Here is a 27,691-nt window from a genome sequence, read left to right on the forward strand (position 1 = left end):
GCTCTTAAGCCACACCCTCTTTCTATCTAAACTTTTTCCTGGTCTCTGCGCCTAATTCAGCTAATCCCCTTCACCCCGCCCCATATCCTGACTGCGAGCCACGCCTCCGAACGGTCCCCAACCTAAGCTCCTCCCCTCATTCCTCTCTAGGCTCTGCCCTGTAGCCGCTTAAACCTTTCGTCTTTTACATCCGACAGCCTCTGTCCACGGCCTTGGCTTCTGCTCCGTTATCCAATCCCGTTAACTAGCTCTGATCCAACCCCTCCCTTTATTGGTCCGCGCGCAGCTCTGTGGTCGTGAGCGACAGCGACGGCGGCCCATAGAGAAGGGAGGGCGGGACTTCCGGCCGTGCTAAACCCAATAAGTAGACGCCGGCCGGCCGCCCCTGCGGACGCCTCCGCCCCTCAGGCGTCCGACTCCCGCTTCTGGATTTGCTTCACAACGCCGCCGTTGCTGCTTCTCGCGGCCTGGGCCTCTGCCGACAGCATGCCACACGCCTTCAAGCCCGGGGACTTAGTGTTTGCCAAGATGAAGGGCTACCCGCACTGGCCGGCCCGGGTGAGGCCGCGCGTGGAGTGGACGGGCCCAGCGGAGTTGACGGCCGGGAGCGGAGGGGCCGCGGGCGGGCGGGCGTACGTAGGGAGGCTGGAATGGAGGCCGAAGGCAGGCTGAGGAGAGGTTGCAGGCTGAGGTGGCTGCACTGTAGCTCTCTGGGAATTGAGAAATCTCCTTCCTCCGGGACCACAGTGCCTGGGGGCCTGGAGCGTCTTCGGGAAGGTCCTGGTCTGAGGGACTTGTGTTCCGGATCCTGGCTCTGAGACCCATGGTCCTTTGGCGCTGAGGTGTGGCAGTGTTTTGGTCTGAGTAACCTGCATGGTGAGGTCCTGAGTCTCAGAGACTCACAGTCCTGCAAAGACGGCTATGGTGCTATCCTTGACCTCCTCCGGGACCTATGTCACTTGGTTTGGTGTCCAGGGCCTGAGAGACCAGTGTACCAGAGTTCAAAAATGTGTTTAGGGGATCCCAGGATCGTGGAATCTGAGGGATGTAGTGGTGCTCTAAGGGTGCATAGGCACCTTGGGTTTGGAGTGGAAGGGTCAAATGATGGGAAGAGTCTCAGCCAGAGAGGCTGCGTGTGATGGATGGGGGAGCACTATGAAGCCCCAGAGAAAGGGACCTTATCTCCGTGACCGAAGTGAGGGCAAGGGTTGGAAGAAAGCTTTACTGGGGACCTGGAGTCCGGCCCTTAAAGGGACTCAGTGGTCTGTATATAGCTCACCTGGGAACAGGCAGCTTCGGGCTGGGGATAGGAGGCTTTAGGGTTTCCTGTTTGAGGAAGCCGGGGTCATGTGTGTTTGGAGACTGGATGCACAAGTGGTAGAATTCTGGCCCTGGCAAAAGATGACACATACACAGGGACCCAAAGACTTCTGTTGCCCCCAGGATTTAGGACAGAGGTCACTCTAGGGCTGAAGTTAGCTACATCCATGTATCAGGACTGAAGGAATTTTTGTTCGTGCAGATGGTGGCAGGTGTTGCAAGTCCTGGTGCAAATGTTCAGTTGCATAGAAACAGTTTTTGTTGCCTCTAGGTCTTAGTGCAGAGGCTAGATTGGCTGTGTCTGCATGGGGGTGGGAGTGGAAGGCCATAAAGTTGCCACTGAACAGGAACCAGCCCAGGAGATCAGGACCAGAGGAGCCCATAGGCTCCTGAAGTGTGGGACCATTGGGAGAAGCAGCCAGGCAGTCCTCAGCCAGGCAGATTTGAGGATGCTTGTGCATCTAGTATCCTGCATCCAGCCACCAGGGACCAGAGTATGCGCTAGTAGGACCAAAGAGACTTGAGGACTGATGCTGGGGAGCATGCCGGGAGGATCCGGCAATCCCCCAGGAGTGGGTAAGGTGGGTGGGTAAGCCCTGGGAATCCTACTGTAAGTGGAGAGACTGAGGAGGAAAACTTTACAGTGACCACTGCCCTCCCTAGTCTACCTCTGCTCTCTATGAAGCTCTTGTTCCTTCCCCCCCTCCCCCTTTGCCCCTTCCCCCTTTCTCAGCCTTCTCTAGCACAGAGAGAACAGTTCCAAGCACTTGATTGGAGGGGAAGGGGCTGCTAGCATCCTGTGGGAAGGTGACTGACAGCTCCTGGAGCCCATGGGCTTTCACAAAGAGGGTGGGACTTCCGGGATGCTCTGGGCCTGGTTCCTTCAGCCCAACCCCCATCTTCTCCATCCCTAGAGCTGCCAGATTCATCTGTGGGACAAGAGCAGACCGGGCCTTTTTTCCAAGAGGGGCAGTCATTGGCGAGTCCCGGGAGTGGGGTTGAAGCTGGACCCTCCGGGGGGAAGGGGGCTTCAGGGAACTATGCTGGGCCTGGCTTGGCTTAAGTACCTGTATGGGGGCCCTGCTTTCTTCTTGGTGGAAAGAACTGTGGGTGGCAGATGGGTTAGCAGGGTGCACATAAGGGTGCAAGTTTCATAGCTAGGCATGGTTATGCTCACCTTCAATCCCAATGCCCAATCTCCAATACTTAGGAGACAGGCTACCTTTGTGTATATAGTTTGAGGACAGCTAGGCTATATAGTGAGACTGTCTAAACAAAAAAAAAAAATTAGTTCCAAATTAAAGGGCCAAGGAGATAGCTTATAACTTAGTGGACCTGAGTTCAGATCTCCAGACTTCTATTTGGAAGGTGCTGTGCCTCCCCATGGTGTCGCCTTCAGCCCTTAAGAAAATGGATGGTTTTCTGGGTCTGGATAAAACTGCCACCTGGCCTTCACCTGAACCCTCTAACCAGCCTGCCTCTCACTACAGATCGATGACATTGCTGATGGTGCTGTGAAGCCGCCACCTAACAAATACCCCATTTTCTTCTTTGGAACGCATGAAACGTAAGTGTTCCCTTCAGGTTTTTGGTGTTCACCCACAGACTGGCCTCTTTCACAGGGTGGCCTGGCTCACCTGGAACTGGTCTATGGTTCTTACCTCTAGGGCCTTTTTGGGACCCAAGGACCTGTTCCCTTATGACAAGTGCAAGGACAAGTACGGAAAGCCCAACAAGAGGAAAGGCTTCAATGAGGGGCTCTGGGAGATCCAGAACAACCCCCACGCCAGCTACAGTGCGCCTCTGGTGAGTCCGTGGGCACAAGTGAGCAGTAGAGCATCAGTAGGCTGCTGGGGCAGGGCTTCCTCAGAAAGTTCCAGGATGGCTTCTCTTTTCTTCAGTACTGCGGATCGAATCTTTCTTTGGGGTGTATTGCTGGGCCCTACAGAATGCTTAGCAGAATCATAGGTCTGCTTATTCCACTCCAGGGACTCCACATATGTCTAGCTACTACCCAGTGTCCACTATGGGGACCACCATCTAAGGATGAGCCTGGATTCTGAACAGGGTGTTGCAAGTCTGGTAGATGCTTCTCAAAGGTGAAAGGCTTCCTGTAACTAGTGCCCTCCTTTATCCCTGAACATTCGGCTGTGGCTTGGGTAGAGTAAGCAGTTGTTCGTGAACGTGATAACTACTGGTCGGTCAGAGAGGAGAAATAATGTCAAGAGCCTGTCTGGAAATTTCTGGGGAGAGAAGAAATTTAGAAAAATTGAAGAGAGGGGCTGGTGAGACTCTATACCTGATGTGACCTGAGCACCTTCCCCAATACCCACATGGTGGGAAGAGAACTATCTCTTGTATGTTACTCTCAGGTCTCCCTCCACACATGCCCACACTAAACAAATAAAGTTTCTAAAATTTAAAATTGGAATTGAAATCAATAGATAGCCACTGTGAAAGGCTGGAGAAGGTTGCCTCTGTGGTTGTTCTGGAGTGAGATGAGAGTGAAGGGTATTGGGCTGCTTTGACTTCTGTTTTGGGGTGCTAGTGGGGTTTCTTGGCATGTTTATAGTGTATGCATATCTTTGTAGGCTGGAGATTGACATCAGTGTCTTCCTTGATTCCTCTCCACCTTACATATTGAGCCACGGTCTCTCATGAACCCCTAGCTCACTCAGTTGGCTGAATTAGCTCAGAAGATACCCTATTTGTATACTGTGCACCCAGGCTCACAAGTGGCATCTCTGGGAATGCCAGGAACCTTAATCCTGTGTACAATAGGTACTTTGCTGGGTAAGCTATTACCTCAATTCCTGCTCTAGAGGTTTTAATGAGAAGTGAGTGGCAAAGTAGCACCAGCTTGGGAAGGATGGTCATCCAGTTAGGAGGTAGTCAAAGGGAGCACCATCACAGCAAGCCAAAAGGTCACCTGGGTTTGCTGATGGTGAGCAAAGCAGGAGTTGATGAGCATTAGTCCCAACCCTGACTTTACTGGTAGAAATTGGAGTCTTCTTTTAGAATCTAGTCATGATTGGACCTTGAAATCTTGAGCTAGTCAGGTACCTCTCTTTCCCTAACTGGCTCATGCTGAAAGAAGTCTCCTTGGGGAGCAGCAGACACGGTTGAGTTGACACCTGCCAAGACCAGAATCAGGCACTGACGTGGACCCAGTCCTGGCCTTGAGTACGCAGTCAGCAATTGTTCACACAGCAGGTTTCTCCCAAGCATTTCTTGTTTGGTCACCTTTCTTGAGAAGCTGGGGACATGCACTGTGTGCCAGTGACAGTTTTTGTCTGTCATCTGTACCATTTGGGGAGAGTGGAGTAGTTCTTTGGGCATCTCTCCTGAGCTCTTCTTGGGCATGGGATCTTGAAGAAGATCATGTCATGATTTCTTCTGGCACTAGTTTGAACGTTCTCTGGTTTCACAACCTGAGCCCATTGCCTGCTGATAAATCATCACTATATTTAATATTTCTTGGATACTCATGGCTTGTGGGCACCATGCAAACAAATGCAGCCCTCAAGGAAACAAGACTCAAACATCAAGTGCTAGTACCAGCCATCCATCCACATGCCTCCTGAGACAGAGTGGCTGGAAGCTCTTAGAGTCTCTGACTACCCTGGGGTTCCATGACCTAGAAGGCATGAGTATGGAAGGTAGATGGGCCTGTCATGCCAGCATTTAGAGATGCTGAGACAGAAGACTCTTATCTTAGAGTACAGGGTCAGCCTGGGCTGTACATAGTGTCATACCTTGAGTCAAACAAAAAGGTCCTGTGCCACCCTAGAGTGGTCCTTCCAAACATTGTCAAGATAGATACTTTTGACAGTGTGTACACAGGCCTTCAGAAGCATGGTTTTATGGGAAACTGAGTGTAGTGACAATTCTGGAACTTTGGTTTCTGTTAAAAAAAAAAAATGGTTTCACCAGCAGCAGATAGATAATCTCTGTGATTGTGTGGTATTTGGAATTCTGGGACCTTTTCAGAGATTATATATAAATGCTAGGGTCCTAAGAGGTGGGGTTGGTGGTTGGTGGTCGCTCAGTGGAGTTGACTGCAGTTTTTAGTAGTCTTGCTCAAAAGAAGAAATAAGAAGAAAGTAAGTAGATTCAGGGATCGCGATCTCTTGTTTCTCTCCTATCTAGCAATAGGGGATGAAACTGGGGGGATAAAGGGTGGAAAAAAAGAAGAACCCACAAAGTAGTAAAAGACTGGCTACAATTGAGCTATCTCTTCCCTAAAAATTTTAGCTTAATTTTATAAGTCAGACAGAAATATAGACTTCACATTCAGAAAGAGCATTGTTCTGTGGGGAACCATCCTGCTGCAGTGCCTTTCTACCTCACTAAAAACTACACAAAACTTTCTATTTTATGTGTATGGTTGTTTTGCTTGCATGTATGTATATAAGTGTACTGTGTGCATGCCTGGTGCCTGAGGAGGCCAAAAGAGGCTGCCACATCCCCTGGCACTGGAGTCATCAGACAGCATGTGAGTGCTAGTTTTGTTTTGATGTGAGTTTTGTTTTGTTTTGGTTTTGGTTTCTCACTTTTCTATTTGACAAATTTTCCCCAATTTAAGAAGTTCTTTGAGAATATGCTATCAGCCTTAGTCAGAGAATAGACAGATCTGATTCACCTGTCCTGTGATTGGCCCTGCAGATAGCATATGTTTTAAACTGGTTGTTAAACTTACCTCTGACCTTTTCTCAGCCACATTCATTTACATGCACACATGGTTCTTGGCACCAATGATGTGTTGCTTACAGAGTGTTCCATGGGATATATGGTCCACAAACTCACTAGAATTGTTCTGAATGTTGAAGTCTTCATGCCCGCTCCAGGTCCAGTGAGAGCACAGAACAAAGGGGCAGCAGTACTGGGCCAAGTGCTAGGACTGAACCAAGGTTCTGTGCAAGAGCAGCCAGTGTTCATAACCCCTCGGCAGTCTCTCCCAACTCCAGCTTTCTGTTGATTCTAAGCTTTGCTCACTCAGCAGGGATCTTGGCTGTTGGTTCTTACTAACAGTAACCAGCCTCAGCTTTTTGGGGGAGTTGTTTGTGTGTATGATGTATGCACATGCAGAGGAAGCCAGAGCAGAATATAAGTATCTTCCTTTGTGACTCTCCACTACTGCTGAAGCAGGGCTTTCTGCACTAGAAGCTTGTAGTCTTTGCTAGGCTAACTGCTTGGTAAGCTCTTGTGTCTTGGTCACAAACCCTTACAGTTATGACACTCATGTCCTCCTGGTTCCTGAGAAGGGGGGTTTTATCCACATAACCCTCTCTTTGAACCATTTTGGGTAGTTTGGTTTGGTTTTGAGACAGGGTCTTATTATGCAGTCCAGGCTAACCTCAAACTCACTAGTAGAGGATGTCTTTGAAATCCTGATCCTCCTGCCTCCACTTTCCAAGGACTGAGATGACCCCTAGCTTTAATCTGTTTCTTCCTTCTCACAGCCAGGATGTCGGATGGCCACAGCACCTTTGAGACGTTTCTTTCAGCCCTGCTGTGGTCCTCAGTGGGGAGTACTTCATTATATGGCTAGATACCCAGACTGTTTGTGCTCTGACACCACTCAGACTTAAACTAAGCCACTCAACTGTAGTGCTGTTTGTTTGTTTACATGCATGTTTTTTAGTTATATGCATGTGTGTCTGGGTGTACTTCTGAAGAGAACAACTGTGGAAGTTTATGTTCTTCCACATGTGGGTTCTAGAGATCAAACTCAGCTCAGGCTTAACAGCCAGCATCTTTACTCATGAGCACTTTCACTGGCTCAGTGTTTTTGCAGGTGGGACAGACTAGCTCTCTGATAAGGTGGACTTTTTTTTTTTACCAGAAGAGCTCAAGCAGTGCTCTGGCTGGTGCCAAGCTTGTGCCTGCCCTGCCTCAGCCTCCCAAGCATAAGGTTAGAGGTGTGAGACCCACAGTCACTCATGACTGTAAGTGTGACCATAAAGGGGTCCAAAGGGGTCCTACTGATCTAAAGAGATGGCTCAATTGGTAAAATGGTTGTCATGAAATCAGGAGGACCCAAGGCCAGCACCAACATAAAGCCAGATATGGTGTGGGCTTGATCTCTGCACTAGGGAGACAGAGATAGGGGATCCTTTGAGCTCCTGGCCAGCCAGCTTCATTTCAGTGAGCCTCAGTGAGCTCCAGGCACTTTAGCCTTGCCTCAGAAAGCAAGGTGACCCACTCCTAAGTGGCAACAGTTGAGCTTGGCGCATTCTAGGCACACCTATTTTTCATCATTGCTGTTCAGTTACTTTTTGGTTATGATTTATATAAACACACACATGTATGTTGATGTCAGAGGACAACTTGCAGTGATTGGTTCTTTCTACAATGTGGAGCTTAAGAATCAAACTTCAGGTGATCAGACTTGGTGGCAAGTACCTTTACCCAATGAGCCATATCACCAGTCCTGTAATATTTTTGTTTTCTTACCATGCATCCCAGGCTGAACTCAGTTACGAACTCAGTTCAGCCTCTCAGATGCTGGGATGAGGAATGGGAATCCCAGGCTTGGCTTCTGTCCAGAACTCTCAAGCTAGTTAGCAAGTAAGCTGGATGCAGAAGGCAGACTCCTGATGCTAGGCATCCTTCCCTTCCAACTAGTACGTAAGCCCACAGACTGCTGGAAAAGAGAAACCTGGTGTAGAGGCACCACTGCTGATGGGGAGTCCCATCAAGCCCTGGGTCTCTACCACACCTACATGGTGCTTGCCTCTAATTTCCTGCCAGACCCCCCAGGGTTATGGCAGTGTGCAGTCAGTACTCAGTGAAAACTGGGCATAGCCACTGTCTTAGGGTTTCTATTGCTGTGATAAGACACCATAACCAAAAGCAACTTGGAGAGAAAGGGTTTAATTCAGCTTATACTTCAAAAAGGGCAGGATCCTGGAGGTAGAGGCCATGGAGGGTGCTGCTTACTGGCTTGCTCAGCCTGCTTTCTTACAGAACCCAGGACCACCAGCCCAGGGATGGTACCACCCACAGAAGGCTGGGCCCTCCCACATCAATCACTGATTAAGAAAATGCCCTACAGGCTCCCTACAGTTAGATCTTATGGAGGCAATTTCTCAGTTGAGGCTCATATATCATAAAATTAGCTATCACAGTGTTCTCCAGGATACACAGGTGGGCTGGACTGTGCTGCTGTGGTCCCTTCTTGTCCAGACAGACACTGAACTGCTGTCTATTTTTATTTCTGAGTTTTGAAACAAGGTTTCATTATGTAGCCCAGGCTGGCCTGGAACTTACAATTCTCCTGCTCCAGCCTCCTGTGTACAAGAATAACAGTACTAGGATGCCATGATGCTCCACTTTGAGGAATAATGCTGCTAGTGGTGTCCTGTTGTATTGGAGACAGAGTCTTGTGTCACATGCATACCATTGTGCAAATGTAGAGGTGAGAGGACAGCCTCTGTGTCAGCCCTCCCCTTCCACCTTACTTGAGGCATGGTCTTTTGTTCTGTGTAGGCCAGGTTGCCTGCCAGCTCCCAGAGATTTTCCTATCTTGGTAGGCATGCCTTGATTTGCTGTGTGCAATATGTTTTGCTTTCGTATGGGTTCTGAGGGTTTGAACTCCAGTCCTCATACTTGAACAGCAAACATTCTCCCCAACCCCCATCCCACTATGGCATCTGTCCATTGTCCAGACTTCAAGGCCACAGTGGGCCTGGGCCTGTGCTACAGGTCTTTCTGACCTACTGAGTTGTGTAGTTGATGCACAACTTCTCTGGCTTGTGTGCTTGTCCTGCAAGATCCGAAAGCCCCTGACTGTGTTATCTATGAACAGTGGTTGTCCATGGTGTGATGTTGCCCTGTTCTTTCATGAAAACCACTTGGCATTGTCTTCTTGGAAAGCAATCATGCTGTCGTTGTTTGGGAGGATGAGAGAATAGAGTCAGGGCCCTGTGCCTACCTTGGGAAGGTGGTGTCTCGGTCCACCCAGCCCATTATTTTTCCCGTTCAGTACATTTGCTTTAGGATTCACCTACTTAAGTATCACACAGTTCAAAATGGTTCAGGCGGGGTTGTGGCACAGCCCTTTGGCCACACAAGCAACTGTGAGGACAAAGGTTCTCTTCATGGAGAAGCCGGGCTGGGCCAGCACCTGGTTTTCATTTGGTGGGGTCTTTAGCCTGGGCTAGGGTCTGTACTGAGGACTCAGTCTCTACTGTCAGTTAGAAAAGATGCAGGACTTTCTTTTTTTCCTTCTCCCCACCCAGGATGCAGGACTTTATGAAGGAGGCTGGAGAGCTTCTGCCAGCCCTGCTGCCCACCCTCTTTGCCTCTCTCCCTTCTCTTCCTTCCTTTGCTTTTGAGACAGGATATCTCAGGGACAGGCATATCCCAGGCTAGCTGAAATTCCCTTTATAGCTGAAGGTGACTTCAGACTGTGGATCCTACTGTCTCTGCCTCCTACATGCTAGATAATGAATAGGTCTGGCCTGTGTTTCTGTGATGCAGCGTGAGTTTATGTGCCTGGGCAAGCACCTGGGAGACCTGGACGTCTTCATCTCTCTGTTCTGGTCTCCTGTCTCTAGCTGCAGCTCATTTCTGTTCTCATCCATGCTCTGGGGATCTGCTCCATAGCTTTTTTTTTCTTAGCCTCTGCAGGCCCCCATCCCCGGTCCTTCATGCTCACTGCAGTCACCCCAAGGAAGTATCTCTTCAAACACCCAAGTTCTTTTTTTTTTTTTTTAATAGAAAATATCTATTTTTTTTTCTTTTTTTCGGAGCTGGGGACCGAACCCAGGGCCTTGTGCTTGCTAGGCAAGCGCTCTACCACTGAGCTAAATCCCCAGCCCCAAAATATCTATTTTTTTTTTCTATTTTTTATTATGTATACATCATGCAGCTTTTCTGCCTGCATGTGCACCTACAGGCCAGAAGAGGGCATCAGATCTCATTACAGATGGTTGTGAGCCACCATGTGGTTGCTGGAAATTGAACTCAGGACCTCTGGAAGAGCAGTCAGTGCTTTTTTTTTTTTTTTTTTTAAGATCTATTCATTTATTATATATAAGTACTCTGTAGCTATCTTCAGACACACCAGAAGAGGGCATCAGATCTCTTTACAGATGGTTGTGAGCCACCATGTGGTTGCTGGGAATTGAACTCAGGACTTCTGGAAGAGTAGTCGGGTACTCTTAACCGCTGAGCCATCTCTCCAGCCCCCAAACACCAGGTTCTTAAGATTTACATCTGTATCTATGTATGGTTTTTGTCAGCCTGACATGGTAGAGTCATTTGGGAAGAGCCTCACTTGCAAAGATATCCCCAACAGATTGGCTTGTAGGCATTTTCTTGATTGATGATTGATATGGGAAGGCCCAGCTCACTGTGGGTGTTGTCACCCTTTGGCTAGTGGTCCTGGATACAATAAGAAAGCAAGCTGAGCAAACCAATAAATAACACTCCTCTATGAACCCTGCATCAGCTCATGCCTTAAATTCCTGTCCTGACTTCCTGGATGATGAGCTGTAAGCTGAAATAAATCCTTCCCTCTCCAAGTTCATGGCTTTTTAAATCATAGCAATAGAAATCCAAAATAGGACACATTGGTATCAGGAGTGGAGTATTGATGACAGACACGACCATATGTTTTAGGGAGGATTGTGATAGCATTTGAACTTTGGGAGCTTTGGGCTGAGAAGTCCATTGCATGCGGGCACAGAGCTCAGTTGGCTGCTCTGTGGGCACCTGGAATAGAACAATGTTGAAAGCAGTGCAGATGGTGGACCTGCCTCTGCCTCTGAGGTTAACACTTTGGAAACCACACCTGCTAAAGCTAAACTTTTAAAGACTGGTACTTATAAAGTTATTTGGTTTTATATTGTGATATTAATACTAACATATTGTGGGAAAGAAAGTTAAATAGTGATGTGTTTATATGACAAATTAACAAGAGGTCAGTTATGCTGGGCGTTTACGTCAACCTAACACAAGATACAGTCATTTGGGAAAAGGAACCTACTTCAATTGAGAAAATCTCCCCAACCAGATTAGCCTGTGGGCATGTCTTTATGCCAGTCTCTTGGTTGGTGATTTATGTGGGAGAGCCCACCTACTAGGCTCGTGGCCCTGGGTTCCATAAGAAAGCAGGCTGAGCAAGCCATGGGGAATAAGCCAGTAAAAAGCATCCTCCATGGCCTCTGCATTGACTTCTGCCTCCAGCTCCCTGGAGTTTCTGCTCTAGCTTCCCTGGATAGTAAACAAGCTATAACAAAAATAAATAAATAAACCTTTTCCCCCAAGTTCATTTTTGTCCTTTTTAAAATCACACCAATATAATGTATTTGGGGATGGGGGCTGCTGCATGCCATAATGCCTGTAGAGGTCAGGTGACAGCTTGTGAAGTTCGTCTCCTTCTACCATATGCATTGTGAGGCTTGAACTCAGGTCACCAGGCTTGACAACAAGTGCCTTTACCAACTGAGTCCTCTCCCTGACCCTAAAGACTAGGTTCGTGGGCATATAAGAATGATCAGCACTCTAGAAGCAGAGGCAGGTAGATTTCTGTGAGTTCAAGGCCAGCCTATCCTGGTCTACATAGTGGTTCCAGCACAACCAAGGCTACATAGAGAGACTCTGCCTCAAAGAAGCAAAAGACAGAATGGTCAGAGCCGCACATAAGGTCCAGGCCTGCAATCCTAGCAGCAGGTAGCAGGAGAACAACACTTGGCCACCTCTAAAGCATAAGGTAAACTGTACACTCTGTAGTTCCTGTTTAACAGTGTTGGTGCATTTGCGGCTGGTGCAGCTTTTACCACACTGACTGCAGCACTCTCCATCCCACAGTGCCACAGTGCTATGTCTGAATGCCTGCCCTTTGGCATTCTGCTTTTTCACCCAGATTCACCTGCGGTAGACAGGCCCACATCATCTTGTGTAACCCATGCTGGCCTAGAACAACCAAATATCCAGGGAAGGCTTTGATTTTTTGCCCCCACTTGCCACACACTGGGATTTTTGGCCTACACAGTCACAGCAGTGGCCACACTGGCCATGCTCACTATCTCTGACCGTACCACATCTTTTTCACTCCTTACTTGATGGAAGTTTGAGTTCTTTCCAGACATGGTCCTTGAAAAATGAACAACTGCCCCACTCTACCCCTACCCTCAGGTCACAGTTATGTGGAATTACAGTGACAGGTTCTGGGTATGGCTGTGCTGGTGGAGGTCCACTATTGTCATGGCTTTTACCTGTCATAGTAGGTGCCCTATAGTGTGTGTTGGATGAGTGAGGGGGAGCTCAACATGTTTGGGGCTCACACATTCTCCCTTCATCCTGAGACTTCTTGAGCCACCTGCTCAATAGTTGCAGTGCCTCATTAAGTTAGTGTGTGAGTTGGCCCCAGTCATCCTCAGTCTCTTCACCATACTTTCCATCTCTATATACAACCTGGCCCTCCCAGCATTTTTCTTTTGCTGAGGGAGCGTTCATTCCCTTGTAACACTTGTAAGTTACATCTTGCCCACCTTGCTTTACCAACTCTGAGCCTTTCTGAGGCCTCAATACAAATCCTTCGCTTCACAGTCCTCACAGCAGCTTCTCATTTCTCAGTCTTCACTGTCTTTCTAGTCCCTGTGTTTAGGAGCCTGTCCCTAGGTCCTCAGCTCTTGGATTGGACAGGAGACCAATTGCAGTCAATTCATACGTAGCTTGTAGTGTGGCTGGACTGTGGCTGCTGCCTGAGTAGGCATTGTGAGGGTGGCAAGTTCAGCAGTGTCTCTGGGGCCAGCTTTCTTCTCACAGTTGTAGAACAGCTTGAAATAGAGCCAAGCCAGGCCTGTTCAGGCAGACCTGTCTTCCCAACACAACTTGAAGGCCAGCACAGGCTGTACAAAGTGAATCCCAGACCAGCCAGGCTTCATAGTGCCCTATCTGACATAGAAAGTAAAGAAGGAGCCAGGGTTGTAGCTCAGTGGGAGAATGCTTGCCTAACATGCCTGAAACCCTGTATTCAGTTCTCAGTAGCACACACACAAAGTAAAGAAACCCCACAGTTTTTATTACTACTTGCTGTGGTCTGCATGCTGCCTTGTTCACTTTGCTACCTGCAACATCCTCATGAGGCCAAAAGCTGTGACTCTCCTTGCTCAGATGGAAACTGAGGCACTGAGCCAAGTACTTGCCCCTCTATCTTCCTACACCATTCAACTGTCTGAGTTTCCCAACTCATAAGGTAGCCAAACCCTGAGTTTGGATTCCCAGCATTGGATGCTGTCTGCCCAGTTAACATGGGGCTAGGAAGTCTATCCTGGCCCCTTGGTGACATATCTGTCACCCCAACACCAGCCTGTGAGCTCCTCTGACAGTGAGGCCCCTGAAGCCGACCTGGGTGGTGGCAGTGACGCAGACAAGGAAAAAGAAGCCCGGAGGGTCATGACTGTGACAGCTGTGACCACCACAGCCACCAGTGGCAGGACGGAGAGCGACTCTGACTCTGACAAGAACAGTGATCACAGTGGCCTGAAGCGGAAGACGCCAGTCTTGAAGGTAGTGTGAAGAGGGTGGCTATTCCAGACCTGTCTCCTTGGTGGCCCCTTGCTCTCTCCAACCCCTCTCAATAGGAATTGTTTTTGCTGTTTGTTTTGAGACAGGGCCTCCTCACTGTATTAGTATATAGTCAGGCCCAGTCAGGCCTGAGACTTATAATCTTCCTGCCTCAGCCTCTTGGAGTGCCGAGGTCATGAGTATGCACCACCACGCCTGCCTCACTACTCATTCTTAACAAGAATTGAGGTAAAATTCAGATACCTTGAAGTGAACTTCTTCAAGGGGTATGACTCTCAGTGGCATTTTTAATCTGTGAATATGTGATTATGTCCACATGTCTATTTCTGTGTGTAGAGATTGACATGAGGCATCTTCCTCAATTGTTTTACATCTTGTATTTTGAGTGAGTCTTTCCTTGCCTGCATTTGAGAGCTCACCAGTTTTACTAGGTGGCCAGTGAGCCTGGGGACCCTTTGTCTCTGCCTCCCTGGTTCTGGGTTACAGATATGGGTTTGCTTTTTGTTTGTTTGGATTTAGGGGGAACGGAGCAGTTCTTACTTTATTTTCTACACCTGGGTGTTTTAACTGCACACCATTTATGTCTGTACACCTCATTCATTCTATGTCTGATACCCAAAGCCAGAGATGGTATCAGATCTCCTGGGACAAAGTTTGTTTGTTTTGTTTGTTTGAGGCAGGTCTCACTAGGTAGCCCTGGTTATCCTGGAACTCACTATGTGGATCAGGCCTGCCTCAAACTTTTATACTAGCCTCCTCTTCCTCCTTAGTGCTGTGATTAAAGGTATGTGTAACCACTCCTGGCTTTGTAGTTACTGATGGATGTGAGCAGCCTTGTGCTAGCTGGGAACCAAGCCTGGATCCTCTTGACAGCAGCCAGTGATCTTAAGTGCTGAGTCATTGCTCAAGCCCCGGCCCCTTTTTAAAATGTGTTTTTCATCATGGGTATGTATTTGAGCCTTGGGAGAGGGTGCACATGAGTGCAGGTGCCGGTGGAAACAAGAGGCATCAGATTCCATAGAACTGGAGTTACAGACAGTTGTGAACTACCATGTTGGTGCTTGGAACCACGGAGCCTGTGTAAGAGCAACCAGTGCTGTAACCATGGAGCTGCTGCTCTCACCCATGATGTAGGTTTTCTATAAGGGTTCCTGATGGTGGGACACAGATCCTCAGGCTTGCATAGTCGATGCTTTTGCTGCTGACCCCTATTCTTCACAGACTGTTTGACCATGTCGATGAGTACCTTTCAACCATAGTAAGCTGCGCTGCCTCTTCATGGTTCCTTCTGTGGGCCTGTCAGTCCTACAGCCTACTCTCTCTGTGTGTCAGTTCTACTGAGACCTTCTGTTTGTCTGTCTATATCACTGTTTTCTTTTTGACCTAGAGTTTATAACATAAAATGAGGCATTCTGGGGTACAGTTCTCACCATTAAAGTTCCAGCCCCATCATACACTATCCTCCCCAAACCCCTAGCACTTGCCCCCCATCTTTAGTTCTGAAAACTCAAAGGATAGGGAACTCCTAGTAGTGGGATCTGTGGTGTGTGGCTCATGTCCCATGTGGGTTGTCTAGCTACTGACTCAGCCTGACCCTGTCTTCCAGATGTCAGTCTCTAAACGAGCTAGAAAGGCCTCCAGCGACCTGGATCAGGCCAGTGTTTCCCCATCGGAAGAGGACTCTGAGAGCCCATCTGAGTCAGAGAAGACCAGTGACCAGGTGAGCAAACACCAGCCGCCAGGGCAGCCTGGCATGGCAGCAGCACCCCTGACACTCATGTCTCCACCCAGGATTTTACCCCAGAGAAGAAGACAATAGCCCGGGCTCCACGGCGGGCTCCTCTGGGAGGACGCAAAAAGAAGGTAAGGGTGCTGCCCTGGGTCCTAAGCAGCTATTGGCATCAAGAGGGGCCTTTTATGACAGTGATGCCTGGGTACCCAGGTATGTGGTGATGTCCCTGTGGCCTGTGGGTCACTGCTGCTCCTCCCAGGGGACCACATTACCACAATTGGAAAATCGGGTCCTATTTGATGGAACGTTGTGGCATAAAGGATCATGTGTACTGTGTGTACACATTGGGAGTGTGAGGATTTGTGTTTACAAGGTTGCTTATGCATGTGCAGGTGAGTTTGTGTATCTGTGGCTGGCTGTGTATGTGATGTGGACTGTGAATGTTGTACTGTGGCTTGCTGTGGAAGAGCATAGCAGCCCAGGCCTTCTATGCGGTTTTCAGTGTCCACCTGCCATGGAAAACCCCTGGGCTTGGCCCTGGTCCTATTCCTCGGGAGCCCCCAGGGTGCCCAGGACCCATGTTTCTGCTGTGGATGAGTCACAGAACTGTATTCCTTGGGGACTGCAGCCACTTCTGCCATCACCCTCCCACCCTGTGTGGTTCCTCTTCCATTTTGGGCTCTAGCACCCTACTGGCTCTGCCTGTCCCCAGAAGGTGCCGTCAGCCTCAGATTCAGACTCCAGAGCCGACTCAGATGGGGCCAAGGAGGAGCCTGTGGTTACAGCACAGCCGTCTCCGTCGTCGTCCTCCTCCTCATCCTCCTCATCCGCCTCAGATTCAGATGTGTCCATCAAGAAACCCCCTCGAGGCAGAAAGCCAGGTAAGGCCTGAGCCTGCCTCGATATAGCCCTGGGAGGCATGGAGAGAGAAGGTCAACCCTCCTTTTCCACAGCTGAGAAGCCACCCCCCAAACCCCGAGGGCGGAGATCAAAGCCAGAACGACCACCTTCCACCTCCAGCAGTGACAGGTGGGTGTCAGCCAGTGATATGGGGGCCCCTGCAGAGTGTGCTGGGACCCCCACTGATAGACTCTCCATCCCAGTGACAGTGACAGTGGTGAGGTGGACCGCATCAGTGAATGGAAGAGGCGTGATGAGGAGCGAAGGCGCGAGCTGGAGGCTCGGAGGCGACGGGAGCAGGAGGAAGAGCTCCGGAGACTTCGAGAGCAGGAGAGGGAAGAGAAGGAGCGGCGCAAGGAGCGGGCAGAGCGTGGGGGCAGCAGTGGGGAGGAGCTGGAGGACGAGGAGCCTGTGAAGAAGCGTAGCCGCAAGGCTCGGGGCCGGGGCACACCATCCTCCTCTGACTCAGAGCCCGAGGGGGAGCTTGGGAAAGAGGTGTGTGGTGCCCCCTCTTCACCCGAGGCCCCAGATACTGACCCTGGGCCCTACTCTATTGAACACCTGGGTACTGGGCCTCATCCCGGGTGTTGGAGATAACGATAGGACCCTAGGCCTAGAAAGTAGGGATAGCCAGTTGAGGGTTCTTCCAGAGTACAGGGCTTGTCTCTCACATGGAGATCTGCCTTTCACACTTCCTAAAGGCCAGGAAAGCCATTGTCCAAATATGCTGGATGGGGGTGGCAGGGCCCACAGCTCTGTAGAATAAATGATGGGAGTAGGGGGCAAACTTCTGAGGCAACAACCTATCCTTTGGCTGTTCACTGTAGGGGAAGAAGTTAGCCAAGAAGTCCCAACTGCCAGGCTCAGAGTCTGCAAGGAAGCCTGGGCAGAAGGAGAAGAGAGGGCGGCCAGACGAGAAGCCAAGAGCCAGGTCAGCATCTGTCCTGAGCCCTGGACCTATGAATTTAGCCTCAGAACCACACTCATCCAAGGGTTTCAAACCTTGAGGTTGCAGCCTCAGGACTTTCCTCACCCCTGATTTACTGTAGGAGTCTCTCCTGGGCCATGTGTAGCTGTCAGACTAGGAGCTGCTGGCCTGTAGTGGGTGGAGGTCAGTAACAATGTCCAGAACCTCTAAGAGCAATCCAACAAGTATCTACAGCATCCAGAGGACACCATGCCCCAACCCAGTGGCTTTAACTTAGCCTGCAAGTAGTGAAATGCAGCTCATATTTTTTCCCTAAGTACATTCCCAACTATTGCCAATCAGAGTTGCCCATGGGCATCAGCAGTGTGCCATAGTGGCCACGCAGCAGAGACTGTGATATGTTCAATGGATTTCTTATGGTCAGCCAGGTGTTCCTCATCTGCACAGAAGCAGAGGAGGGCCCCAGGCCCCTGGCCTGACTGTCCTCACCTTGGGCCTCCCAAGATAGCCTGTCTGATGGGAGCCTCTCCATAGGCCTGTGAAGGTGGAACGGACACGGAAGCGGTCAGAGGGTCTCTCACTGGACAGGAAGGGGGAAAAGAAGAAAGGTGAGCACTAGCAATGGTGCTGGGTTTCAAGGTTCCAATGTAGACCTGTGGTGGTGAGAGGGACTGGGCCACCTTGTACCTGGAGCCAGAGCATCCTGCTCAAGCCAGTATCTCTCCTGCTCAGAACCTTCCGTAGAGGAGAGACTGCAAAAGCTACACAGCGAGATCAAATTTGCACTGAAGGTTGACAACCCAGTAAGATGCCTGCTACACTGCCCCATGCTGTCCTGAAATGGGTGCTTTCCTCAGCCACCTCCTTACTGACTCCTTGGAAGTCTTGGGAAACTAAGGCAGGGTACCCTGGGTGGAGGAATGGGTTTCATAGTATTCCAGGGATTCCCTTGCAATCTCCCCTGGGAACAGCAGGCAACATTCTAGGAGACAGCCAGGGCTGCCTCTCTATTCTTGCCTTGCAGGATGTGAGGAGGTGTCTGAGTGCACTGGAAGAACTGGGAACCCTGCAGGTAACCTCTCAGATCCTTCAGAAGAACACAGATGTGGTAGCAACGCTCAAGAAGGTATAGCATGGGACACCAGGGCAAGGCATCTAGGAGATGGTGGTGGTGTCTAAGGGGAGGTGGAAGGGGGTGAGAAAGGGATGGAGCACAACCATTGGCCCTGCTAAGCCTGGCCTCCTGGTGGCCAGATTCGCCGGTACAAGGCCAACAAGGATGTGATGGCGAAGGCAGCAGAGGTCTACACCCGGCTCAAGTCGAGGGTCCTGGGGCCGAAAGTTGAGGCTCTCCAGAAGGTGAACAAAGCTGGAGCTGAGAAGGAACGGGCCGATGGCGAGAAGGTGGAGGAACAGCCTGGGGAGCAGGCTCCCAGAGAGCTGGCGGAGGATGAGCCCAGCACTGGTGAGGGCCGCCTGCACCAGAGGGCAGGGGAACAGTGCCATGTTTGTCCCCAGCAAGCTTGCCAGACTCCTCTGGGTCAGCTGTGTTCAAGCTCCACTGGGTGCTAGAAATGGGGTGCTGGAAGTGCTCTTTGGGTCATGGCGCCTACATGCACTTGAACTGCTTGTAAATTTGGCCACAGCTGGGTGAGGAAGGTTGTAATGAAAGGTAAGCTATGTGTTCATAATGAACCTCTGTCTCTAGATCGGTCAGCACCTGTGAATGGTGAAGCCGCATCCCAGAAGGGAGAGAACACGGAAGATGGAGCACAGGAAGACGGGCAGGACTTGGAGGATGGCCCCAGGGGTGGCTCCTCAGAAGAGCTGCATGAGTGAGTCCCTGGGACATCAGGTGCATTCCCTGCACTAGAGCCCTCACCCTACCCCTAACACATGCTGGGGCTGGCTGGCCCACACTGTGACCTTGGCCCACATCAGGCCACCCCAGGCTGCCAGCTGCCGGTGCTCTGGGAAAGAACTTCCTGCTGACTGTCTAGGATTGGCCCTTCAGAAACCAGCATGAGCACTGGCCACCAGACTGAGCTACAGTTGGACTGGGGAGGGTCAGGAAGGCCACACAAGGCACAGGTGCCTTTGACACAGGTGTTACCCTTCCTTGGCTGTCCACCCACCCAATGGCCCCATGGCAACACCAGGCAACTGCATGCTTACCCACCTTCATTATGCCCCCAGCAGCCCACAGGACAGCTCTGACCCCGCCAGGCCTGGGAATGAGCATCAGGACCATGAGAGGACGCAGTTGGCCTCTGAGTCTGCCGATGATGATGATGAGGACAGCTGAGCTCCAGCCACTGTGGCCATGGTGCCATGTCTGTCCCCAGCCTCCCAGGGAAGTGCTGCGCTGTTTGTATTTGTGGCCTGGGCTTTTCTGCCTAGTTCTGTGATTTCAATTGACATGAAATGGCTATAAAGAATTTTGTAATGAAAAAGAAACAGCTTTTATTGGCTCGGTGTCCTGATGTGAAATACACAAGGCTAGGGCCAGGGCTGTGCCTGACATAGGGCTTAGGTGCTGGCCACCTCATACCCACAGGCTGGGAGAGCGCTTCCTACGGTAAGTGGCCTGTTCTACCAGCATGAGTGAAGCAGACACTAAGGACAACCCAACAGGAGAGGTCACCAGCCGTGTAGGGACCCCCAGGTGGCACCAGCATAGTGCCTCTGGTGCAGCTCAGCCTCTGGTCTGGAGTGTTGCAGTCAGCACCATCCCAGCCTCCTTCACTGTGTGGTTTTGAGCAGGGACTTCCCCGCTCTTCTGTGTTCCCAGTGGGCTCAGGAGTTGGGTACATGCCTCCCAGTGTATCCACCTGCATCGATAGCCACCGATAACCAGGCATGATGTGATGAGGCTCAGCTGCAGGCTCTGAGCCCAGTGTTTGCCAGTGACCGAGTATAGTGTCACCCTGATGCTGACAGCAGGACAGGGAAAGGCTCCTTGCCGTCTCTGTCATGGCATTCCTTGGCCACAGCTGGCCCAGCCCTGAAGCTTGTGGACATTGTTATTTTCGAAGAGTGCAGATAAAGGAGCTGGAAGGTTGGGGTCACTAGCACTGCTGGGGTTCAGGGAAGGCTGTGCTGTGGCCTTGACCTGGCAGTGAGGCAGTGCCTTGTGCCCTAGCATCTTGCTTGCTTGTATCTTGGGTACATGGGGCAAGAGAGATGAGCCATCACCTGCCCATTTCCCCACTCAGTGCACTCTTTAACCCTAGGCTGCAGGCCATGTTCCTGCACAGTCCACAGCTACTCAGAGCAATGCTGGGCCTGTCAACTCATCCCTGTCTCCATGCAATGGTACGTGTATGACACTTGTTTTCTCAGCAGAGCAGGCCTGAGTCAGGCCCACAGCAGCCTGGCATGTAATTGTGTGGCTTTGCACAGCTCTTCTCCCTACTAAGTATCAGAAGTGGCTGTGGGAGTTTACTTCAGTGTGGCTGCACATTCTAGTGCATTCTAGTTCTGGGGAACAAGGATGTGAATTGCCTAGTCATTAGCTAAGATCTGTGGTTGTGCTGCCCAGAGCGGGCCTGGGCTGGAGTGGCACTACCCATAGGGGAGAGCTATGGGCCCTGGAGAGAGGTTCAGAGCACCAAGGATGGCAGTGGGGACGGGTGGTGCTTCTTCACTCTGCCAGTGTGGGGGGTCTGTGTGGCCTGTATCTGAACAGACTTGGTGGCTAGTTTGGAAGAGGGACCATGGCTTCTTGGAAACAGCAGGAGCCATGACTAGTTTCAAATTCACTTTCTGAGGACCCTCTGCTCCTGCTCAATCCAGAGCTTTGGGGAAGTACAGTCATCTGTAGTCATAGCATGGTCCCTAGGCACCCTACCCGCCCAGCCCTCAGGTGCCTGCAGCTGGCCACAAGGCATCAAGGTAAAGGGTCCAACCAGCCAGTCAAGTGGAGGGTTTTGCTGCAGCTTATCTAGTAATACCTCCAGGCCCTGCCAGGCCTGCACAACACCAGCACTGCTCTGGGCCAGCTGTTCTGTCTGCAGCTCACTGCCTGCCTCCGAAGTCACAAGGCCATACAACTTGCAGAGGCTGTGCCGTGCCTGCCCTGCCTGTTGCTGCACCTCTGGCAGGCCCTGCAGGCTGGTTGCCAGGCTGCTGTAAGCTGCGTGGAGCTGATGGACAAGGGTGCACAACCTGTTCTGAGCCACGGAAGCCCGCATCTGCAGAGGTGGAAAAAGGTAAGGAGGGACAGGGCTTTCACTAGAGGCAGTGAGTGGGAAGGAAGGCCCGTGCCACACCCACCTCACGACTACCAATAGCCTCCACCGTGGTGCTCAAGCTCTGGTTCCTGCACAGCTACCCACCTGGATCTGTGATCATGTATGTCTGGAAAAAGAACCACAGGAAAGGAGGTGGGCCCAGAATGGGTGGGGACAGTCAGTGCAGTACCTGGATCTTAAGTCTAAACCTCCATATGTGGTGCAGCCAAAACATAGTCCTCATGAGGGCATCTAGAAGGCCAAGTGGTGGCCCCTCTGTCCACTCATATCCCACCCGACTACTGCCCTCTGCATGTCCACAGATTCCTTTCTGTCCCGACCACTCACCATGCTCTTTCCCCAGGAATCTGCCACCTTGCATCCCACAATGTCTCTGTCTTTTCCAAATTCCGTGGGTATCTGCTTAGAGGACACAGGGGGCGCTTTGTGACCAGGGAGGAGGTGGGCAGATGACAGAGACACAGAATATCAGGCTTTTGTGTCCATAATGCCCAGCATAACTCTGGAGGTGGGCTATTGGGGAAAGAACCCCTGCTAGAGCCTGGTCAACCATACTACCCTCTCCCTTGGGTTCACAGATCGCAACCACACACCTAGCTCACTAGATGATGCCAGAACACCCATGCCTCATGCAGGTGGCTTAGTTCACTGGGCACTTGGCTGGTGACCAGTTGGAGGTGTCTAGAGTGGGGACCAGAGATTCTCTTACCATCTGGAAGGCCTCCTGGAGCTGGGCCAGTGCGGCCCTGGCTTGGAATTGGTTGTGCTGTATGTGGCTCAGGGCATGTTCAAAAGCCCGCTGGCGGAAGCTCGGGGCCAGATCACCCAGGCAGATGTAGTAGCTTCTCCGGTTGGCAGAGAGTACTCGGGACCCTGACTCTGAGGCTGCCAGCTGAGCTGGAGGAAAGCAATGAGACTATCTGAAAGGTGCCTTGAGACCCCCAAAATGGGGATGGGGTCTCACCAAAGCCCAGGCCCCAGGGACCTGTGATGGGGAAGGGCAGGCACTCACCTTGTTCCTCAGCTGTCATGGGCTGGAAGATATCACCCAGGCCTTTCAACTCATCGGGAAGTGCAGCAAAGTCTGTGGCAGCAGGATGACCACACTCTTCCACAGACCTGATAGCTGTGTGGGCAGATGAAGTCATACCAGACACAAGGTTTTTGATGGGAGCTGTGGGCTCTGTGACATGCCCCAAGCCATATGTGTCTAAGAAGCTGCTGGTCTCACAGGACAGGAACTTTGTGGAAGTCAGAGTGGCCGGTCCTACCCCTGGGTTGATAGACTCATGATATATTGGGGAGTGAGAGCCAGAGAGTGAACTCGGGACTATGTGAGCACCTGTGTGGATGGCATTGGTGGCTACATTACCTGAATGAGCTAGCATGGTGGACAGTCTGTCTCTGGTGGTGTCCGTGTTCTTCTGACTATCTTTAGCCGTGTCCATGATGCTGGTAACCCCAGCACAGACCATGTCCTCCGTGCCTGTATGTATATGCTTGCTGGGGTGCAGGCCTGTCTGCGCCGTACCCCTGGCCATGTCCATTGCGCCTGCGAAGCCAGCTAACATTGCAGACTTTGTGCCTGTGAATGCAGAATTTGAAGTATCCAGGCCTCCTTGGGCAGCCCCTTTGACCACATTAATGGCTCCTGGGGCTCCAGCACAAACACTGTCCTTTGGGCCCATCAGAACAGATTTGCTGGTGTCCAGGCCTCCCTGGGCAACCCCCTTAACCAAATTCATAGCCCCTGTGAGCCCTGTAGTCACCGTGTCCTTGGTGCCCATGAGCACACTCTTGCTGGTGTCCAGGCCCGTCTGCACAGTTCCTTTAGCCACGTTCACGGCCCCTGTGAGTCCTGTGGTCACCGTGTCCTTGGTGCCCATGAGCACAGACTTGCTGGTGTCCAGGCCCGTCTGCACAGTTCCTTTAGCCACGTTCACGGCCCCTGTGAGCCCTGTGGTCACCGTGTCCTTGGTGCCCATGAGCACAGACTTGCTGGTGTCCAGGCCCGTCTGCACAGTTCCTTTAGCCACGTTCATGGCCCCTGTGAGCCCTGTGGTCACCGTGTCCTTGGTGCCCATGAGCACAGACTTGCTGGTGTCCAGGCCCGTCTGCACAGTTCCTTTAGCCACGTTCACGGCCCCTGTGAGTCCTGTGGTCACCGTGTCCTTGGTGCCCATGAGCACAGACTTGCTGGTGTCCAGGCCCGTCTGCACAGTTCCTTTAGCCACGTTCATGGCCCCTGTGAGTCCTGTGGTCACCGTGTCCTTGGTGCCCATGAGCACAGACTTGCTGGTGTCCAGGCCCGTCTGCACAGTTCCTTTAGCCACGTTCACGGCCCCTGTGAGCCCTGTGGTCACCGTGTCCTTGGTACCCATGAGCATAGACTTGCTGGTGTCCAGGCCCGTCTGCACAGTTCCTTTAGCCACGTTCACGGCCCCTGTGAGTCCTGTGGTCACCGTGTCCTTGGTGCCCATGAGCACAGACTTGCTGGTGTCCAGGCCCGTCTGCACAGTTCCTTTAGCCACATTCATGGCCCCTGTGAGCCCTGTAGTCACCGTGTCCTTGGTGCCCATGAGCACACTCTTGCTGGTGTCCAGGCCCATCTGCACAGTTCCTTTAGCCACGTTCACGGCCCCTGTGAGCCCTGTGGTCACCGTGTCCTTGGTACCCATGAGCATAGACTTGCTGGTGTCCAGGCCCGCCTGCACAGTTCCTTTCCAGCCACATTCATGGCCCCCCTGTGAGCCCTGTGGTCACCCCGTGTCCTGGTGTCCTTGCACAGCCCCATGAGCACACTCTTGCTGGTGTCCAGGCCCGTCTGCTGCACAGTTCCCCTTAGCCCTGTACGCCTCATGGCCCTCTTGCTGAGCCCTGTGGTCACCGTGGCCCCTGTGGTCAGCTAGGTCACCCTGGTGCCCATGAGCACAGACTTGCTGGTGTCCAGGCCCGTCTGCACAGTTCCTTTAGCCACATTCATGGCCCCTGTGAGCCCTGTGGTCACCGTGTCCTTGGTGCCCATGAGCACACTCTTGCTGGTGTCCAGGCCCGTCTGCACAGTTCCTTTAGCCACGTTCATGGCCCCTGTGAGCCCTGTGGTCACCGTGTCCTTGGTGCCCATGAGCACAGACTTGCTGGTGTCCAGGCCCGTCTGCACAGTTCCTTTAGCCACGTTCATGGCCCCTGTGAGCCCTGTGGTCACCGTGTCCTTGGTGCCCATGAGCACAGACTTGCTGGTGTCCAGGCCCGTCTGCACAGTTCCTTTAGCCACGTTCACGGCCCCTGTGAGCCCTGTGGTCGCCGTGTCCTTGGTGCCCATGAGCACACTCTTGCTGGTGTCCAGGCCCGTCTGCACAGTTCCTTTAGCCACGTTCACGGCCCCTGTGAGCCCTGTGGTCACCGTGTCCTTGGTGCCCATGAGCACACTCTTGCTGGTGTCCAGGCCCGTCTGCACAGTTCCTTTAGCCACGTTCATGGCCCCTGTGAGTCCTGTGGTCACTGTGTCCTTGGTGCCCATGAGCACACTCTTGCTGGTGTCCAGGCCTCCCTTGACAAGACCTTTGGCCATGTCCACTGCTCCCATGACACCTCCAGACACTGTCTCCTTAGTGCCCACAAGAGCCAACTGGGTGGCACTCAGGCTACCCTGAACTTTTCCTTTTGCAGCATCCATGATCCCAGCCACCCCAGAGTAGAAGGCATCTTGGCTGCTGGTCGCACCAATGCTTCCCATGTTCTTGTCCCCAGCTGTCTAATGAGGAAAGGCACGGGTCACACCTCACAAAAATCCCTCTATGCTATCCACACCTTCTGTACACCCAGTCCTCGGGGTCCCTAGGACCTCCCTCTGCACCTACCCTGACCAAATACAGCCTCATCCAGCTGTAGAGTAATGTCTGGGGACCTAGAACACAGCATTCTGTCTCGCTGAAATGATTTCTTTCTAGCTAGGCATGTGATCTTCCCAGCACTATGAAGCTGAGGCAAGAGGATTTTCGCAAGTCTGCCTGGGCTATGCAGTACAACACCCCATCAGTGTCTGCTGGGCTTTGACAGGTCTCATACTGTTGCCAAAGGCCCACAGGGTTAGAGGCTGCACTCTGCTGTCAGCTGGTTGCTTGATACAAGGTCTCATGTAGTCAAAGAGGACTTGCTGGGATGACAGATGTGCTGCCACTGAGTGGCTCCAGCCAAATGCTTCTTCCCTAGGGGACATTGAACATACCTGCAGATACTAAAGTCCCAATGGGAGAGCCACAGGCACTGAGTGGGTGGAAGCTGGGCCCAGCATTTGCATCCCATAGTGTCTGTCTCTGTGCTTTCTGCATTGACGTGGGCTTGTGTCCCCAGTTCTTCCCTACTTCTGAATCATGTAAGGTGTGTAAGGTGTCTTCCCTCCCCAAAAGCCTACCTAGAAAATACACCCATGCCTTCTGGGGTCAGCGCTGCCGCTTGGGTTGGAGCTGTATGCATGTATCAAGTCCTAGGATTCATTCATCTCCCAGCAGCCCATAAATCAGGTGCAGAGGCACACACACCTGTCAACCCAGCATTTGGGAAGCTGAGGCAGGAGAATCAGATGGTCAAGGTCAGCCTCAGCTGTATAATGAAGTACAGGCCAACTGGGCACATGAGACCCTTTATCAGATGCAAGAAAACCCCACTTCCTTCAAGGTCAGGAGGGTGAATGAAAGGGATTCAATGAATGCTTAGTTGTTGCCAAAATAGAGGAACAAGCAGGGCTGCCAGGGTTGTGATTTGACTTGAATCTATAGGGTATGGGCCTACCACTGCTGGCCCTTTGCTAGTGTGAGTGGTACTTTGGGGCACAGTCCCTGTGTCCCAGGGGCAGGGGAGCGCAAGTGCTGAGCACAGAGCCTTATATAGGATTGCTGAAAGGTTGTGCCCATTTCTCAGATGTGAAAACTGAGGCCCAAGGTAGAGAATGTACCCAAGGTAAAGAGAGGGAACCCCACCTCATGAAATGAACTTGAACCTCCCAGACAATGCCCGGGTTTCCTATCCAGGATCTTCCAATCCAGCTCACCTGTTTAGAAAGCTGGAGCAGCCCTGATGCATCTCTTGCCATCTGTGGGTTGGTAGCCACTGTAGAGACAGAGCCAGACAGGGAATGAGGGGCAGGCCTCTTGGCTAGAGCCTGTTGCTGTTGTGCAATTACCAGACCTGGCCTTAGAAGACAGGAATGTCCCAGCCACTGGCAAAGGACAGCAGAAGCCAGGCCCAGCCTCCCCTCCTGCTCCCTGCCAAGGGTAGCCCTGGCCCATGTGACACAGGCCCCAGCAGCTGCAGGAGGACATTCTGTTTCGGACTCTGGGTCCTGGACACCCACCTTGCACACTTGGGACTTCCAGAGTCTGCAGTGGGGGGAGTGGTGCCACCTTGCCCCGGCTACCAGCTGCCAGAAGCCTACTACAGACACCCCAACTGAGTCCCAGAATGCTGTGTGACCCCAGGGCAGCTGCTGGCCCACTCTGAGTACCCTTGACAAGCTCAGACAAGCACAACATTGAGCCTGGCATCCCATACAACAAGCAAAGGGCTATAGCAGGGTTTTAAACACCCACTTTCCCTGGCTGTAATATCGCCAGTGTCTGCCTCAATTTCATCTAAGGAGATAACACAGACACAAGGTCACCAGAATTGCCTCGGCTCCTTCCTGGGCAGTTGCTCTGCCAGGCTACTCAGTTTCCACCACTTCTCTTTTGCCACTCACCTGGAGATGGAGGGACAGGAGTCCCTGAGCGGTCTACTGCTGTTTGTACATCCTTTGTGGAGCTGTTAGTGTGGGACACCGGGTTCCAGGCAGAGCTGAAGCCAGGCAGGGACCCGAAGAAACTTCTCAGGGTCTGCGTGGGGTGGGTGGAGTAGTGTGAGTGGACACTGGGGTTATGTTCCCAGGATCCCTGGCAGGGTAGCCCTCTGTTCTCTTACCTTGCCTTTTGATTTGGGGGAACCCCTAGTCCCATCTCCTGAAGCCGACATGATGGCAGCCCA

The 27,691-nt window shown here is 51.8% G+C and overlaps 2 protein-coding genes across 5 annotated transcripts; one reads left to right on the plus strand and one right to left on the minus strand.

Annotated features, from left to right (window-relative positions):
* The first annotated feature begins 377 nt into the window (after positions 1 to 377).
* Positions 378 to 19,886, plus strand: Hdgfl2 (HDGF like 2). Of its 4 annotated transcripts, none has more exons than XM_032900734.1 (16): positions 378 to 558; positions 2,811 to 2,887; positions 2,988 to 3,126; positions 13,642 to 13,842; positions 15,467 to 15,580; positions 15,652 to 15,723; positions 16,278 to 16,473; positions 16,546 to 16,621; positions 16,696 to 16,987; positions 17,320 to 17,423; positions 17,955 to 18,028; positions 18,153 to 18,223; positions 18,445 to 18,546; positions 18,675 to 18,885; positions 19,129 to 19,255; positions 19,617 to 19,886. In XM_032900734.1, the coding sequence occupies exons 1-16, from the start codon at positions 487 to 489 to the stop codon at positions 19,723 to 19,725; spliced, it is 2,037 nt and encodes a 678-aa protein (XP_032756625.1). In that variant the 5' UTR covers positions 378 to 486; the 3' UTR covers positions 19,726 to 19,886. The 4 variants fall into 4 exon arrangements, with proteins under 4 accessions (XP_032756625.1, XP_032756626.1, XP_032756627.1 ...); XM_032900735.1 differs by having other exon boundaries at positions 19,620 to 19,886; XM_032900736.1 differs by having other exon boundaries at positions 16,305 to 16,473.
* Positions 19,887 to 20,946: 1,060 nt separating this feature from the next.
* Positions 20,947 to 27,691, minus strand: Plin4 (perilipin 4). The gene is given in 8 exon segments (XM_032899455.1): positions 20,947 to 21,613; positions 21,696 to 21,779; positions 22,383 to 22,570; positions 22,686 to 24,396; positions 24,399 to 25,427; positions 26,724 to 26,782; positions 27,411 to 27,543; positions 27,629 to 27,691. Coding segments are annotated over 8 exon segments (3,690 nt in total). The 5' UTR covers positions 27,680 to 27,691; the 3' UTR covers positions 20,947 to 21,178.

Source organism: Rattus rattus, chromosome 4 (genome assembly GCF_011064425.1).
Source record: "Rattus rattus isolate New Zealand chromosome 4, Rrattus_CSIRO_v1, whole genome shotgun sequence".
In the NCBI taxonomy this organism is placed as follows: domain Eukaryota; kingdom Metazoa; phylum Chordata; class Mammalia; order Rodentia; family Muridae; genus Rattus; species Rattus rattus.